General features: G+C 37.4%; 1 protein-coding gene across 1 annotated transcript; it reads left to right on the plus strand.

The window, feature by feature from the left end:
- Nucleotides 1-453: 453 nt before the first annotated feature.
- On the plus strand, nt 454-15,839 carry rgmb (repulsive guidance molecule BMP co-receptor b). Its single transcript, XM_056237525.1, has 3 exons — nt 454-930; nt 8,270-8,796; nt 13,140-15,839. The coding sequence occupies exons 1-3, from the start codon at nt 825-827 to the stop codon at nt 13,812-13,814; spliced, it is 1,308 nt and encodes a 435-aa protein (XP_056093500.1). The 5' UTR covers nt 454-824; the 3' UTR covers nt 13,815-15,839.
- The last annotated feature ends 270 nt before the right edge of the window (nt 15,840-16,109 follow it).

Here is a 16,109-nt window from a genome sequence, read left to right on the forward strand (position 1 = left end):
TTTTAGCATCATAGTTTTGGAGTCATGAAAGATTAGGTTACTTTTTCCCCCAACTGTTCGTTTCAGTTAATTAAAAAAATTTCATTTAGGTTCTGTTTTAATTTTTGTTACCTGCTACAGGTTTCCATATTGCTCTCCAGCTTTTGTTGTTAAATTAATTAAATTCCAAATATAAAAAAAAAAAAAAAAAAAAGAATTATTCAGACTACCTAAGTCTCTTTAATAAATAATCGGTGTACTAGGGTGATGCTATATGGTATTATTTTGTCCTGGTGTGTAACTCTGTTCGGTTTTCTTCTCAAAAATATAAAGTAAACCCAAAGCTCATCTATTTTTCTCCCTGCTGAAAGTGAGAGCTCTTGCTGTCAATCTGCGGCTGGGGTGTAGCTATGGTTAAGGAGGCGGGGTTTTGTGTGTCGGTGTGGGCGGGGTTTCCGCTAAACTCTGGGTTAGGTTGATTCACTATCGATCATTGGGGAAAGACAGGGCTAGATTTCCTTGTGGCGGATAAATCTGATGTGTAGGCAACATGAATCGGGCGATCGCGGGGCGCAGATTAATTTTAGCACGTTTACAGCTTTCTTTTGGATTGATTATTTTCGCCGATTAGATAAACGTATACAAATGAAATAGCTGTTTTTTTTCTCCCGTGTGAAGTGTTTTGGATCGGACTTGCCAACATCGCTACTTTGTTTCTCTTATGGACGTGTGTTACCTAAAAAAGTAGTCGCGTCTTAACAGAGTTCCGCGTCCCGTGAAGTTGGGAGAAGCGAGGCCCGATCTCTTGACCCGTGGAGTACTCTTGAGTCTCTCTGGATGGATGGATGGGTATGGGGAGAGCAGGATCTTACTACCCCGGGGCTGAGCGCCTCATCTCTCCGGTACTACATCTACTAGTGCTCTGCACCCTCTCCTCTCTCACTCGCATAGGTAAACATGCTCTTTCCACTTCCATGCATGATTCGTTGGACGTTAAGTAGAATTTAGGCAATATTAAAACACCTTTTTAAAGTAGCTTTTGTGTTAGGAGCTGTTTAATTGTCGCTTGTATAAATATAAAATAGGATTTACGTGCTAAATTATGTCAGTGCTGGTTAATATTCAGGTATGTCCTTACAGAAAAAAAAGTGAATTATAGTTGTTTATGTGACGGTTTTACAGTCTGAGGCAGTGTCCTTCATCCATCCGTGTCTTCTTCTTACACTTATTGTAGGCTATCTTTATTCCTAATAAATGTAGTGCATTGATTTACGCGTCCCTTTGCGCTTCACTGGATTGGTTGCTTTTTATAGGATATTAAATATTTATGAGTGATCGTAATATTAATTAATTTCTCGTTATATGCACGAGTTATTGTTTGATTCGGTTTTATTTGTTGTTTGCTTTTGTCATTGTGATAGCAGGCAGCATGTTGTCAGTTACAATAATGTATAAGTCTTGGTGATCATGTTTGTTCGCATACATCTAGCTTTTGATCTGTATGTTTATTTATTTATTTAGTTTTTTTTTTTTGCAGTATAGCCTATTGAATTATTATATTTTTTGAATAATCCATGTACTGCTCAGTTAGTGTAATCAGCATTTATTTGTTTATTTATTTACGTACTTACTTAAAAGCCTAAATTCAGTTAGTTTGGTGCCTTTGACCACTTTGGACAAGTCTTTAAATTATTTCGTTCACAATTGGTTGGCTTCTAGGCTGGAGACTGTGAAGACTACACATTTGGTGCCCTGTTTTTCCTTGGCACCTTGTCAAGTGCTCCACTTTGGGTGTCCTGGCCGTAGCCTGTGTTAATGCCATTGTGAATTAAGAGGATATGGAATGCTGCTGGGTGTCCATTGAGCAGTCACACCTTCATAATTAATTTAACATGGACCCCGGCCGGGCAGACAGGCATTATGCACTTCACTATTCTTCAATGAAGCAAAAAAATATAAAATAACTCAACCTAAATATGTGTTAAACATAATTTAAGGGCAAATTCTGAATGAACACATTTTATTGAATATGAAATAGCCTTAGTGTGACACATCACATTCCAAGTGTCATTGTTCCTTTTGTGCTTTTAAATTTATAACACTTGGTAGGCTTCAGTTTTCTACAACTCTACGTGTTTGTTTCCCTTAGCTGCCATATAATAAAGATATAATGTAATATAAAAAATATATATTTTTCGAACAGCAGTCTATATTCAGTAATATTTCATTTGGCAAGAAAATCATTTAAGAATACAAAACTGAGTAATTTGTTTTAAAAACAAATGCATGCTTGTTGTTCTTTGATTTCATTTTTTGATATTAGATCTATATAGCTGTATCGTATCTCAATTGGTTTAGTCCCAAATATATCTACCCCTTGGTGGTATTTGATTGGATTATAATCTTGGCAGAAGCTAGAGACAGTTGAAGCTGTTCGGTTTCTTTATTTTTTCTTTATTTTTTTATTTTTTTACTTTCTCTTTTCTCAGGTCTGGAATAGTGCTTTATTGTTATAGGGCTTGCAAGATTGTACAGGCTACCTGTAAAAAGGTGCCTTTTAAACTAGTTTAATAGATGCTGTTTGTGCTTAACTGTGACAAATCATACTACTGACCAGAACCATGATGTTCTTTATTTGTCTCTTGCTGTAATAAGGTTACGAAATGCTTGAAGTCACAAATAAAAACAAAAATGAAAGGCTGACAAACTAACATATTAAACCAGATTCCAAAGTTCAGTGCAATACAGTGTGAGCTCTGAATGGAGATGTCATTTAGACATTGGGTCTTGTAACCTGCTTTCTCCAGATCTTCACGTTGACTCCTGGAGAAGGGGTGGGCCTGTTGACCTCTCTGCCCTGGCCAAATTCCACATCTTGAAATTTCACTCCGCACACACTCTTTGGGCCCCTCTACAGCTGAGAATGGCTGCTCAAACGGCCGGCCACCCTGAGAAAATATTTCCAACGACTTAATAGCAACAAGGGTGTGCACTGTGCTCGAAATGAGACGGATCACCCCGACTGCAGGATCGCAGAAATGAGCTGAGCCTGTGAAACAAACATCGTGTTTTCCCTGTCCTGTGTTTTACTGTTCACTTGGTTTTATGATCTTGACAGGAATAATATGCAATCTAATAGCTGTTTAATCATTTAAATAATTGAATTCACTCTCATTTTAATATTAAAGACATATTATGAATAAAAAAAGTATTGTGGATATTTTAAACATGAATGTTTTTCCCTTTAAAATGGAGTCAAATGATTATTACTGTCAGTTACTGCCCCTGTGCATTTGTTTATTCTACCACATTAGCTAAAGACCTGGTTAAGTGAGACGTTTCAGGGTTTAGGTTTAACATTTGTCAGGACACTGAGACATTCTAACACTAAGTGTGATAGTCTGATTTCCCCCCACTAGTCTGCCAGTACTAGCTTAGGATCTGCTGCCCCCAACTGGGTGTCCCCTAAGAAATTCATCGGAAGTGTTTTGCACAGAGAGTCAGAAGGATTCGAAGTTGTAAATAAAGTAGTTCTTACAAAAAAATACTATTTCAGTCTTTCTGCTTCAAATTTCATGTCTAATAAAATCTGTTTCTTGCCATTTCTTTGTAATTAATTGTGAAATTTACTAGCGATTTCGGAGTTAAAATAGTTTTTTTTCTTAATATGCACTTTTTCAAGATATGGCTGTGAATTCAGTTGCACTGGGTCACTTAGACCAGGTTTTAAGGGGATTGTCTGGTGACGAAATTGCATTTCAACAAGCAACCAGCAAAAACAACTAATCTCCAGGATTGCTGTGAGTTGGATTGTGGTAGGGTGGTAGTTTTGTCACTTTAGTTCATGAATAAAAGTCTAGTCTACAATAAGATTACACCATATCATAGATTAGCCCCCCCCCCTAACACCTCACACCATGCTGCTGAGACAAACAATGGAGGCACATGCGTTTGATGGGCGGCGAGGTCACATATGGCCAGTGGGACTCCATGAAAAGCCTCTCTGTTTCTCTGTGATATGTAGGACATACCTACCTAATACGGTTACATTTGCAGCATAGCCTTTGTCGTTTTGCCCACTTACCCGGGTCACAATTCTTTATTTTTCGAGCAAACTGCTGTTTGTTCATTCATCGATATTACTTGCTTCGCATCTGCTTTGAGCATCCGCTCGGACTATAAATGGGAATGTGCCGGAGATGGCTTTGTCTTGCATGCCTTGCCAAGTATTTGAGTTTTTTTTTTTTTTTTTTTTTTTCTGGTACAGATGTCACTGGAGCCTTGCCTGATAAAACACAGCGGGAGGTGGATGGGAGCGGGGACTGCCTCTTTCCTCTCCCTTTCCAGCCAGTGTCTTTCTAGCACAACATCAACATGGCTTCGGCCAGGCTACTGTATTGTCTTACAGCATGTTTCTGAAACACAATCCAGCCTGTGCTTTGTCATGCCTCCTTCTCCTCCAGCTCAAACCCGGATCGGCCGATCCGCTACAAGCACTCTGCGCAGCAGCGCGTCATCCGATAATCAAATCAGATGCATTTGAATCCACTACGGTGGGAGTTATTGGCGTGGCAGGCAGAAATGGGTGGCCCTGACTGTGTAAGATAGAGTCATCACTAGCGTGTTAATGGAGAGGCTGCAGCTGATATCAGATTAGGACGGCCTCTCTCTGAGCTAATGCAATTGGGCCGCACTCAAAAGTGAGGCATTAAGACTCTAAGTGATGCAGTGTGGAGGCTGTCGTCCTTTTCTGGGAGATGTTTTTTTGCTTGTGCCATGTCATTGGTGGCTAATTTGAGGCGGCGCATGACATGATGGGTGTATTTTCGACAACAAGTGTGTATACAAAAGGACTGGGTTGATAATATTGATTTCTCGATTTGAATCAATTCTCATTTTGATGAACCAATGTGGATATACTTAAATCCCAAGAATCCATCTTTTAGTCTGTGCTGCTTTCAGTTGATTGGTGAACATTACCTCACTAAACGTCATTTAACGTGCTTCCCATCTTAATTAACAAAATTCAATCAGTGAATGTCGTTTTATTGTAGTGTGAAAGATCGCTGTAGTACATCAGTATATGAACCAATCACCTCTTTACTACTAGTTAAAGCATGAAATAAACAAGAATGAACATCAGATGGTATGTTGGATGATACAGTACATCTTGTTGAAATGTATCACGTCTCAGATATCAATAAAACAGCTTGTAAATAATGGCATGCATGTCACATTTACCTCAGAAAATCCTTTCAATGATCATAATGATAGAAAAATAACTCTAGAGAGGACTATTTTGCTAAATATATGCACCATATTACATATTTTTACTTAAGCTGTCCTTCAATATTTAATGTATTGGAATAAATTCATCATGACATTTTTTTTATGACAGCCAACATTTAAAAGTTTATATTTCAAAGAAAGAATTGGAATAGAAACAAAATCTTATCATTAAAAAAATATTATATTTTTTTATATAATAATAATAATAATGTATATTATTAATATTATTATAAAAACTGCCTTGCAAGTTTTTGTGCAATTTAAAGGTTTGTACACAAATGAGTTGTTAATTTTAACCAGCTAGGGATGCACGATATATCGTCCACGATATTGGTATCAGCCGATATATGTTAATTTTTAATGTTATCGGTTTCAGCCTGATAAGAAAATTTGGCCGATATAAAAAAGCCGATAAATAATGTATTATTTTCTTCAGCTGAGACACTTCAGATGCGCACTGTTCGCCATAATGGTTTTTGAATTGCTTGAAATATGATTGGAATCACTTAGAAAAAGTAAAACAAAAAACAGTTAAGTGCAAGTGCAGCACAAATCTGCCATATAGGCAACATAAAATTATAATGAAAAAAAACACTACTGTAAAAGAATGTTGTGTATTCTATTCTTTGTACACCCGTGTTTTAGTGCGTTGTTATGGGATAATCAGTTACAACTCATACTGGACGCGTTTGGTTAAGTTCATTAAAGCGGTTGTAAAGCGCTTCAGTTTACCGGTGATCATCTTTAGCTTCAGCGCACGACGCTGAAACAGCAATGCACAAAATTAATAACTATGTTTGGGACTGTCATATTATAACATTTAAAGAGAACACTGTTGTAATAAAACGTTGTGAATTAGTTGCCGTGTTTCTGTGCGTTGTTACGGGGCAGAGCGCGTCCACAACAGGATTACACATTCTGACTGGCATGTAACTTAAGAATTATCGGTTATCGGTAAATGTTCATATCGGTGCATCGCTAGTAACTGACAGGGTTTCCTGTATAGTTCACAACATTAGTTGAGAGAGATATGTTCCCTTGAGAAAAATGTACTGTACTTGATATATATCCAAATGAATCAAATCGAATTGAAGTGAGATTGGAATTGATTCGAATCGCAAGCTTGTGAATAGAAATCGAATCAAAACCATAAAAGTGTTATTGAATCGACATCAAGTGAATACACTTTTAATTGTTACTCTTTGACCATCCTAATGACACTTTTAGGAGGTAAACAGTTGCATTTAGTTTGCATGCCATGACTCTTTTGTGCTTACAAGCACATTTGCTGCTTTTGTGTGTATAACAGCGGGGCCAGAAAGTGTTTTTCTCATTTGAAGTGCCGTTTTATTTGATTTTATTGCGGTCATAAGCATTCTCCTTTGTAGATAACAGGAGGTTTCACACACTTGTTGAGCCGACTCTTAATGTTTCTAGACCATAATGTAAAACACACATGGAGTCACGTCGTGAGGAAAAGCACAGTCCACTAGCACACCTTATTATGGTTAAGCAGTTTATACTGGTTTATGACACGAGCCACAACAATGGCTGTTAGAAGATTCTAGCTTGTAATTGTACTCCTTTGTTCGTGTGTTTAATTGGTTAAGTCAGTATATTCTTTTAAATGTCTAGTTTACAACACATGTGCCAAGTTCTTAGAAATGTACTCTTTGAATTCATGTTGGTTTTGAAACCATTTTAAAGACACATTTCAGTTTAATGACTTAAATTGGTGAATGACAGTTTAAAAATGTCATGTAGCGTAACCATTCAAGTACAAAGTGATAACATACAACGTTTTCCTTACAATGCGTGGATACATATGATATGAGTGAACTGAAAAAAGATTGCTGTATTTTTACTTAGAGATTGCTAGTAAATTTGACAAACAATAACTCAGAAATGGCAAGTAACGCATTGAATTAAATGTGACATTTTTGAAGTAGAAAAATAGTGTTTTCTTGTAAGACATACTCCAATTATCCTTGTTTTATTCTAAACTTTTAAAAAATATATTTTTTACAGTGTGTACACATCTTTATCATTCTCTTCAAAAGGATTTTTAATTTTTTTAAGGCAAAGATTATGTTTTTACGAACATCAGGAAATCATGAAAATAAATTAAAATATCATAAAAATGCTTTTTAATGACAACTAACCTTGCATGTCTTTTAAAAGGTCACATTATTAAAGCAATAATAAACACTGCTTCAAGGGGCTTATTGCTTTTATAAAATGGCTACTCCATAAAAATATTCATTTTAATATTTATTTTATTCATAAAATAAACACCAGCTACAAAAAAATATAACTTTATAACCACTGATCTATATAATGACCTATATAATCATTATATAGATCAGTGGTTATAACACATTTATTCCTCCGCCAAGCAATGTAGTTCCAAAGAGGTTGCCAAGCAACACATGCAGCAACAAAGAATCACAAACTTGCGCAGTAATACTAATGTATTCGGTCACAGGTGTATGTTTGTTGAGTAATTTACAACGGCTTCGAACGCGGCTCAACCAATCAGAATCAAGGACCGGAACTATCCGTTTTATAATTGATATTTTAAAAGACTTGATGACTGACAGTCATGAGCATCTGCAGGCATCTTTATTTGATATAATTTGTTTTTTTTTTGTGCATTGTGTAAAAGTTACACCACATGACTTTGATAAGCATTTTTTTTTTAAATATTAATAATATTATGAAAAATGTCTCACTGTTGTTGTTTTTTTAAATAAATAATCATAAAATAGCATGGTGATCTTCGTTATGGAATCAGGATATGCTGTATTACGCTGACATTTAAAAATATTAAATTAAATTAAAATCACAAATTTAAAAACATGCTCATCATTGAAGAGGTGTATTGAATTTGCTAATTATATGTACAAGTTTCATTTTCGAATAAATTCATATTTATTCAAATTAGTTTTTTGAAATGAAGATTGTTAAAAAACGATGTCTGTCTCCTTTTTTTTTTTTTCAGGTGAGAGCCAGGTCCAAACTCCACAGTGCCGCATCCAAAAGTGCACCAGTGACTTCGTCTCTCTCACTTCGCATCTGAACCCTTCCCTGGATGGCTTTGATACTGAGTTCTGTAAGGCGCTGCGGGCGTACTCCGCCTGCACCCAGCGGACCGCCAAGAGCTGCAGGGGCAACCTGGTCTTCCACTCTGCCATGCTGGGCATCAGTGACCTCATGAGCCAGAGGAACTGCTCCAAGGATGGGCCCACATCGTCTACCCATCCCGTCATCCCCATTGAGCCGTGCAACTATCACAGCCGCCATCACCAAGCATTGCGGCCTGGGACAGGGACAGGGGCTCCAGAGCTCCCAAGAGCGACCTATCTGTTCTGTGGCCTGTTTGGGGACCCTCATCTTAGGACTTTCAAAGACCATTTTCAGACATGTAAGGTTGAAGGGGCATGGCCCCTCATTGATAACAATTACCTGTCAGTGCAGGTCACAAATGTTCCAGTGGTATATGGATCCAGTGCCACAGCAACCAATAAGGTGAGTTGTTTTTATATTTATTTTATAATTATTTTGTATTTTTTTTATGAGGAGAACTAAAATAGCATTTAACAATAAACAGCATTTAAAAAAAAAAAAACATAATTATGAATCTAGGTTCATATTAATTGAAATATATATTTTTGCTCATTGTTAATTCATGTTTTTTCAAAATATGATCATTTATACAAATGTTAAAAATATATTTACAATTTAACATTAAACCAGATAAATAAATCCTGAACATGTTTTGTTCTTAGTTATTTCAGAGCTTAAAACTTTTAGATGAATTTGATCATATGAAACTGTAAGGAGTTTTTCTTATTTATTTCAAAGAAAAAAATTAAATGTTTACTGTTATACAATGTTGCATGATACAATTTAAATATCAATCCACATTTGGTTGAGCAGGCATTCAGTTAGTTTGTTTTGTTTCATTAATAAGTTTTGCTTTTGTTTTACCTTAATAAATCACAAGATTCTGCATAGTTATATCTTTGTTTGAAGTGCGATGTCTCTATATACATGGCTATATGGATAAGATTATCAGAAAGAGCTGCAGACAGCAGATAAGACCAAATAACTTTCAACTTTGACCAAGTATTCACAGGTGCAAGTTAAACAAAGCAAACAGCTCTAGTCTTATGACTAACACTTGTGACCAACATGTCTGTGAAATTCTAATATCATTAATGTCTGGATGTAGCCTGCGCTGTGGCGTGACCCATAATACGGTGACTTTGAAAGAAGCCTCTGTCTTCAGTTTTTTCAAGTCTGGGGGTTATAGTCAAACACTCAAACACACCCGCTTACACACACACACACACACAGACCCATTTCAAATGTGCTGATGCAGAATATTGACTGCTTGCAGCATGTTTACAGATTTTTGTAATGTGAAACATCTGGAGGCTTGAGAATATTACAGCCTGGACAGATTCGTCAGATACTCATCAATTTCGTCCTCAAGTTAAAACAGTCCAGCTCATCGTTGCACAGATGTGGCTTCAAATGCTAAGTTTGTCCGCCCATGCTAATTACCTCTCGTTTGACCCCTTGACCTTGAAGGTGGGGAGCCATTATTTAACATTTGCAAGTAATTATTAGCATACACCGCTTAACTGAGGCCTTTTCAGCTGCCTCACCTTATGGCCAACTGGTCATCATTTTTCATCCTTGTCCTGTATACAAAGCTGCTATTCATCCACCGCTAATGTAACGCCACACTTCTTGTTAGCCAGTGCTTTTGCTTCCCACAAATCTTAGAGTTTCACAGTCTGAGGACTGTATACTGGGTGCATTTTATGGTTAACACTAGCAGGGCGAAAAGGGTTTGCGGATCTGTAAATACGTGTAATATTCTAAAGAACTGCACAAATCCAAATGTTCTTGTTTTACTGTGATAAAGTAATTCTCATTTTCAGTGTTGGGCATAAAACCACTTTTGTTCTTTAAATGTGGATTTGTGTTATTATTTTTCAGCAGTCGTAAACATTCTCATATCCCAGTTTAACATGCAAAGACTGTAAATAGGCCATTTGTTGATTGCTCCAAAAACTAATACTGTGGTGTTATCAAAACACTGCTCTGTTTGTTTATGCATCCTGACTGGACCAACCGAGCAACTGACTCAATAAATGACGAGACTATCTATTTGTCCAACCAATGGCAGATATGGGGAATGTTCAGGAATTCCTGTTTGTTTTTATTGTGGTAGAGATTTATTTAATGTATTTTTTTGTGAAGTATTATTCAACGTACAGCATTAAGTAATTAACAAATAACAGCCATTCAATAACAATTAGCTTTGGCAACAAAAAAAATAAATGGCGATGGATAAAAATTAAACGGTTCCTTCAGGAAACAACAGACGGTCACAAGGGCTAAAAAGAGAACAGTAAATATGGACAATAAATACAGACAATAGTACCACAAGATACACAGAGTAAAAACCGAATTGACAGTTAAATAAGGTGTAGCATCAGATTGAACTGTAAGTTCTAATACTTTGCATGTTGTTGTTATTATTATTAATGAAGGTAAAAATAATAATGCAATTTTTGTTTTTTGTTTTCTAATGATCATTTATTTATTAATGTGTCAAAAAGCAGAAATAAAACAATAGTTCAATTATTGATATTGGTCATAAAGCAGTATTGGTTCATCTCAACTAGTGATGCAGAATATACGCACTTCACTGTTACTATATGCATTATTCACCATTAATTGTGATACAATGGAAGTTGTGCTATATCTTTTATACTTTATTGTGAGTGAAACAGATTATTTTTAAAAAGGGAGGGTGCGGACTTGGTTTTGAGACAAGTGCTTTGCACAAACAAAAAAAGCACTCTTATAGCTGATTGTGGAGGGGTGGGATTTAAGAGCACTAAATGATTAGAGAAGTCCAGCATTTACAAGTATGTTGTGTCACTGGAAGATAGGACATTTTTATTGAGGTAAAAAAAGAAAAAAAAAGAAACTAGTCCTGCCAAATCGATTAATCGCATCTAATATTGTGTTTATATAATAAATGTGTTTGTATATATATAATGTGTGTGTGTGTGTGTGTGTATATATATTAGTGCTGCCACTAACGACTAATTTTCTAACGACTAATCTTTCGACTAATTTTTCGATTAGTCGACTAATCTAAACGACTAATTAAAAAAAAAAATCAAGTGTTTATTTCGTTGTGTCCATTTTATTTTGAACTCAACTGAAGGGCCAAAACATAAAATGTCACCTGTTCAAAAACATTATGTATTAACAATCTAAGCATAAGTATCTGCATTTCCATTAGGCTATACCATATTAGTCAGAGTCCTAATCTAAATCCTCTAATAACAAACATGTATGTATTACTTAAATTAGCTCTTTGTTCTGCCTTAAAAAATGTACAGTAAGCTAATAATGATTAATTTATGTACATTTCTGAAAAGCATAACTGATAACATCACTCTGAATAGTAAAGTAGATGCAATGCATTTTCTGTGAAAAGCCGAGCGCTATACAAATAAATTGGAATTGAATTGAAAGAGTCTGGACTAGCCCACTATGAGTCGCGCTGAAAGCAGGCAGGCACGCAGTTATGTAGCTCGCGTTTACACTTGCGTGCATGGCGGGCCCGTGCCGCGGTTCGCGTGAATGTGAAAGCAACACGGACTCGGGAGCGCTTGTTCAGGAAGTTAAGTAACCTGCCCATGCGTTTTAGCTGATTACGATGCATTTAGTTAAATAAAACACATGTAAGGGATGATAGTGTTGATAATTTACCTTGGATACGCGAGAGTTGAGTCTGCAGTGTATTCGCGCATTGCGCGTGCAATCAGGGCAACACATTTGGAAATCCACTGTCTCCTCAAAAGAGTCCGTTTGAAAAACACAATATATTGACCCGCGTTCTGTTTTCTATCATGCGCCGTGCACGTTTGCGATGGCATAAGATGCACGCAAACTCAACAGGGTTCGATAGAATTGAGTGTGAAACCAGACCAACGCTGCGGGGGGCGCCGGAAACAATCGTGCTCGCGCTCGGACTCGGACCGCAGCAAACGAGCCCAGTGTGAAAGCACCGTCACCTGCCTCCGCAATTTTTCATATCAAAGCAGTGAAGGCGGACGGGAACGTGAAGGAAAATGATAGCAGATAAACCAGCAGGGCGCGCACGGCGCACAGACTGGTGTGTGGAGGTGAATTACAGTGAGCCGTTTGTGACGGGAGACCAAAAATAAATAGCGGTCAATAGTAAAACGACACGTCGACTAAAAAAATTGCCGTCGACTAATTTGCATGGTCGATTACGTCGACTAAGTCGACTAATCGCGGCAGCACTAATATATATATATATATATATATATATATAGAGAGAGAGAGAGAGAGAGAGAGAGAGAGAGAGAGAGAGAGAGAGAGAGAGAGAGAGAGAGAGAGAGAGAGAGAGAGAGAGAGAGAACTTTTTTGTTATTAAAAAAACAAGCCACACCCAGGTGAGAAAAAGTAACGCAAAAGTAACATAACGCATTACTTTTCTTAAAAAGTAACTAAGTAACGCAGTTAGTTACTTTTTAAGGAAGTAACGCAATATTCCCAAAACATTGTATATATATGTATATATACACATATAAATATAAACAAACTTTTATGTTAGAATCGCGATTAATCGATTTGACAGCAGCACTACAAGAAACATGAATGGGTGAATTGTTCACAATAAAATCCATATTGCATTTAGAAAAATAGAAATGGGGTGAATTTTCATTTCATGCTGACCTTAAAGTTTTCTTTTTGATGACTGAGTTGAGTTCATGATTGAGTTCAACTATGCTCTCTGTTCTTCTTTTAAGGTCACAATAATCTTCAAACCATACCAAGAATGCACGGACCAGAAGGTCTACCAGGCCGTAACAGACGACCTTCCAGCCGCCTTTGTGGACGGCACCATCAGCGGGGGCGACAGCGAAACCCGCAGCATCTGGATCCTGGAGAAGTCGCCCGGTCGACACGTAGAAATCCACGCCGCGTACATCGGTGTCACCATCATCGTACGCCAGCAGGGCCGTTACCTGACGCTAGCCGTGCGTATGCCAGAGGAGCTTGCCATGGCCTTCGATGAAACGCAGGACCTGCAGCTTTGCATGAACGGTTGCCCCACATCAGAGCGCATCGACCAAGAGGGACATCTTCAGATGCCCATGCTGGGACTCCAGCAGGCCGGCTTTCAGCAGCAGGCCAGGGTCGAAGCCCAGAGGGGCGTCTTCACCCTCGAAAGCGCATCCAGGAAGTGCAAGGAGCAACTGGAGGTTAAGGACATCTATTTCCACTCCTGCGTGTTTGACCTGCTCACCACAGGAGATGCCAACTTCACCACTGCCGCCTACAATGCCCTAAAGGACATGGAGACTCTGCACCCCAAGAAGGAGCGCTGGCATATTTTTCCAAACTCGACCGCTGGGCTGAGGCCGTTTTCATTACTCCTCAATGCACTGCTAACCGGCTTCCTCGTCACTGTGCTTTTATAATGTGTACAGTGTTTTGATAACTGTTTCGAAGAAGAAAAAAAGATGGGAAACGAGACTGTAAAAAGTCAGTACTCTGGGTAAAGGGTGCTTTGTATATACTGTCTGTGTGGAGAATGAATGTTAGAATACGAACCTTCATTAGACTGTACATTTTGTGTAAATGATGTTTTCAAGAGAGCTGAATATTGTAGATTTTTGTGCGTGAATTTTTGGAGATTTCATGTTTTTGTCCTCAGGAGAGGAAATCTTAATGGAAGCACTTTATTTTTATTTTATTTTTTTGTTTTTGCAACTAGAAAACAGTGTTCCACGGAACAAGTGCTCAATAATCTTTCTTGGTACACTCAGCGCATTTTCTTTTAAATACATTTCTGTAGGTCTCTATATACAAATGGTACTTACCTCACCATTTTACTCTGTAGAACCGTGTTAAACAGTTTTCACGATGTGGCTGGCATAGTGATTTTCATAGACATTTAAAGAAGGATCATGTTGACTAGACATTCACTTTATCTGTATTTTTAGTTCTAGTACTCTGAACTGTTGAGTAACGTTGATCAGCAAAAACAAAGTGAAGAGTTCAGGCGAACGCAGCAGACGTAGGTTGAAGTGCACTTAATTCAGAAATGGGAGTTTGTCCGTCGTTGACCTTTGGAATTGTATTGGAAGTTCGGTCCATTTTTTTAAATGACAATCAGAATTTCTTTCGTTTGGTACAAAATCTACCTAATGTACGAACACACAACATCAATCCTGAAGAGTGCATTTTAGAGACACCAAAATATTTATGCTAAAAGTTTCATCTTCTTTCAGACTAATTTCAGAGTGAGTGGCTCTCATTGAGTGAACTGGAAAATGGATGTTGCATAAGTGCTAAAGTGGGCCATGTCTCATTCCTGGTCACTCAAACGAACTTCCAGAATGGCTCCTCTCAAGATTACATGTATTAGCTTTGTCCCTTTGCCAAACAAATATTGAGTGTTAAGTTCCCTCTAGTCCTTGTTTTATCCTTGACCAAAGATATGACTCAGAACCAACACAGATATCAGATATTTTGCCAGACATGCTGTGGGCTTCCCTATAGATTTTGTTTCGACCCAAAAATATTGGTATTGTCGTATGTTTAGCAAGATAGTGCCATAAATCAACTCCCCTGACTTGGTTTTAAAAACCTGAAGTATGTTCAATGGAATTGTGATTTGGCCTAACATGTATTTTATCTTGAGCCTTGGTTCTTTTGCTGAATGCACATCAGCAGTGATTTCATTGAGAGCTTCAAAGCAAACGAAGGAAATGCAGAAACACTTATGTCTCTATTTGCTTTGAGTGTGGTATTTGGCCTGATGCACACATAATTCATTTGATGAAATTGAATTGTATACCTTCTGGGCCTTACTGTCCAACTGCTACAGAAGCCATGCCAACACTCCAGATACGCACGTTTCCATACCAAGACTTGCTACTGTAGAGACGTCATTGTTTAACTACTGCCAGTGCTGAAGAGCTGCTACAATACTGTGACGAGTGTAATCGATTGTATTTGGAACACTGGGAGTTTCGCAGGCAGTGATTGGCCGGTTCCGAAGCACGATCATTTGATTGGCCGATTGGCCTAAATCAGTGTACAGTGGGATCTTGTTTCCCCCCATTAAAAACCAGAACAAGTCATCAGAGTGCAATTAAGTAACTGCAAAGGAAAGCCTTCATCCTGTGTTGTTTTTTTTTTTTTTTTTTGCATTTCGCATTTGATCTTGTGATCTCTTATATTTGTTGTGAACATTGTTTTTGTGAAGAGTGACTGCTCAATGTTTATACTTAAATTATTTATGAAATATAGTGTCTTGTTAGAGAAGTTAAGCTCCATACTCTTGCTGTTGAAAAACGTTTGAGATGTGATTGTACTGCCACCTAGTGGGTCACCATTGTTACATCAGTGTTTTAGTATTGTACGGAGGCTGTTTAAAAAAAGGAAGAAAAAAAAGAGGAAAAAATGTGTTATTTAAAACAATAAATACATAAATTCCACTGGCTTTAATGTTTATTTGCCCCCACAAATTTCCACTCTCTCTCTTTTTTTAACAAATTTCCATTGTGGCATTATCATTCATTGCTATGTACATTTACATTTATTAATTTGGCATATGCTCTTGTCCAAAGCGAGAACAACACAGCACTACCATACCAAAAATAGTGTAACATTATAGCAGAGATGTAAACATGCAACCAATGTAGTTAGACAAGTGTTCCTTAATATAATTGTTTCTATTTTTCTGTAATATACACTACCTTTCAAAA

The sequence above is a fragment of the Rhinichthys klamathensis genome, unplaced genomic scaffold (assembly GCF_029890125.1).
Source record: "Rhinichthys klamathensis goyatoka isolate OS25496 unplaced genomic scaffold, OSU_Roscu_1.1 h1tg000019l_1, whole genome shotgun sequence".
NCBI lineage: Eukaryota > Metazoa > Chordata > Actinopteri > Cypriniformes > Leuciscidae > Rhinichthys > Rhinichthys klamathensis.

Coding starts and splice junctions, on each gene's coding strand:
- rgmb (XM_056237525.1), top strand. CDS start 825: ATGGGTATGGGGAGAGCAGGATCTTACTACCCCGGGGCTGAGCGCCTC. Junction 931..8,269: donor CTCCTCTCTCACTCGCATAG/GTAAACATGCTC, acceptor TTTTTTTTTCAG/GTGAGAGCCAGGTCCAAACT. Junction 8,797..13,139: donor GTGCCACAGCAACCAATAAG/GTGAGTTGTTTT, acceptor TCTTCTTTTAAG/GTCACAATAATCTTCAAACC.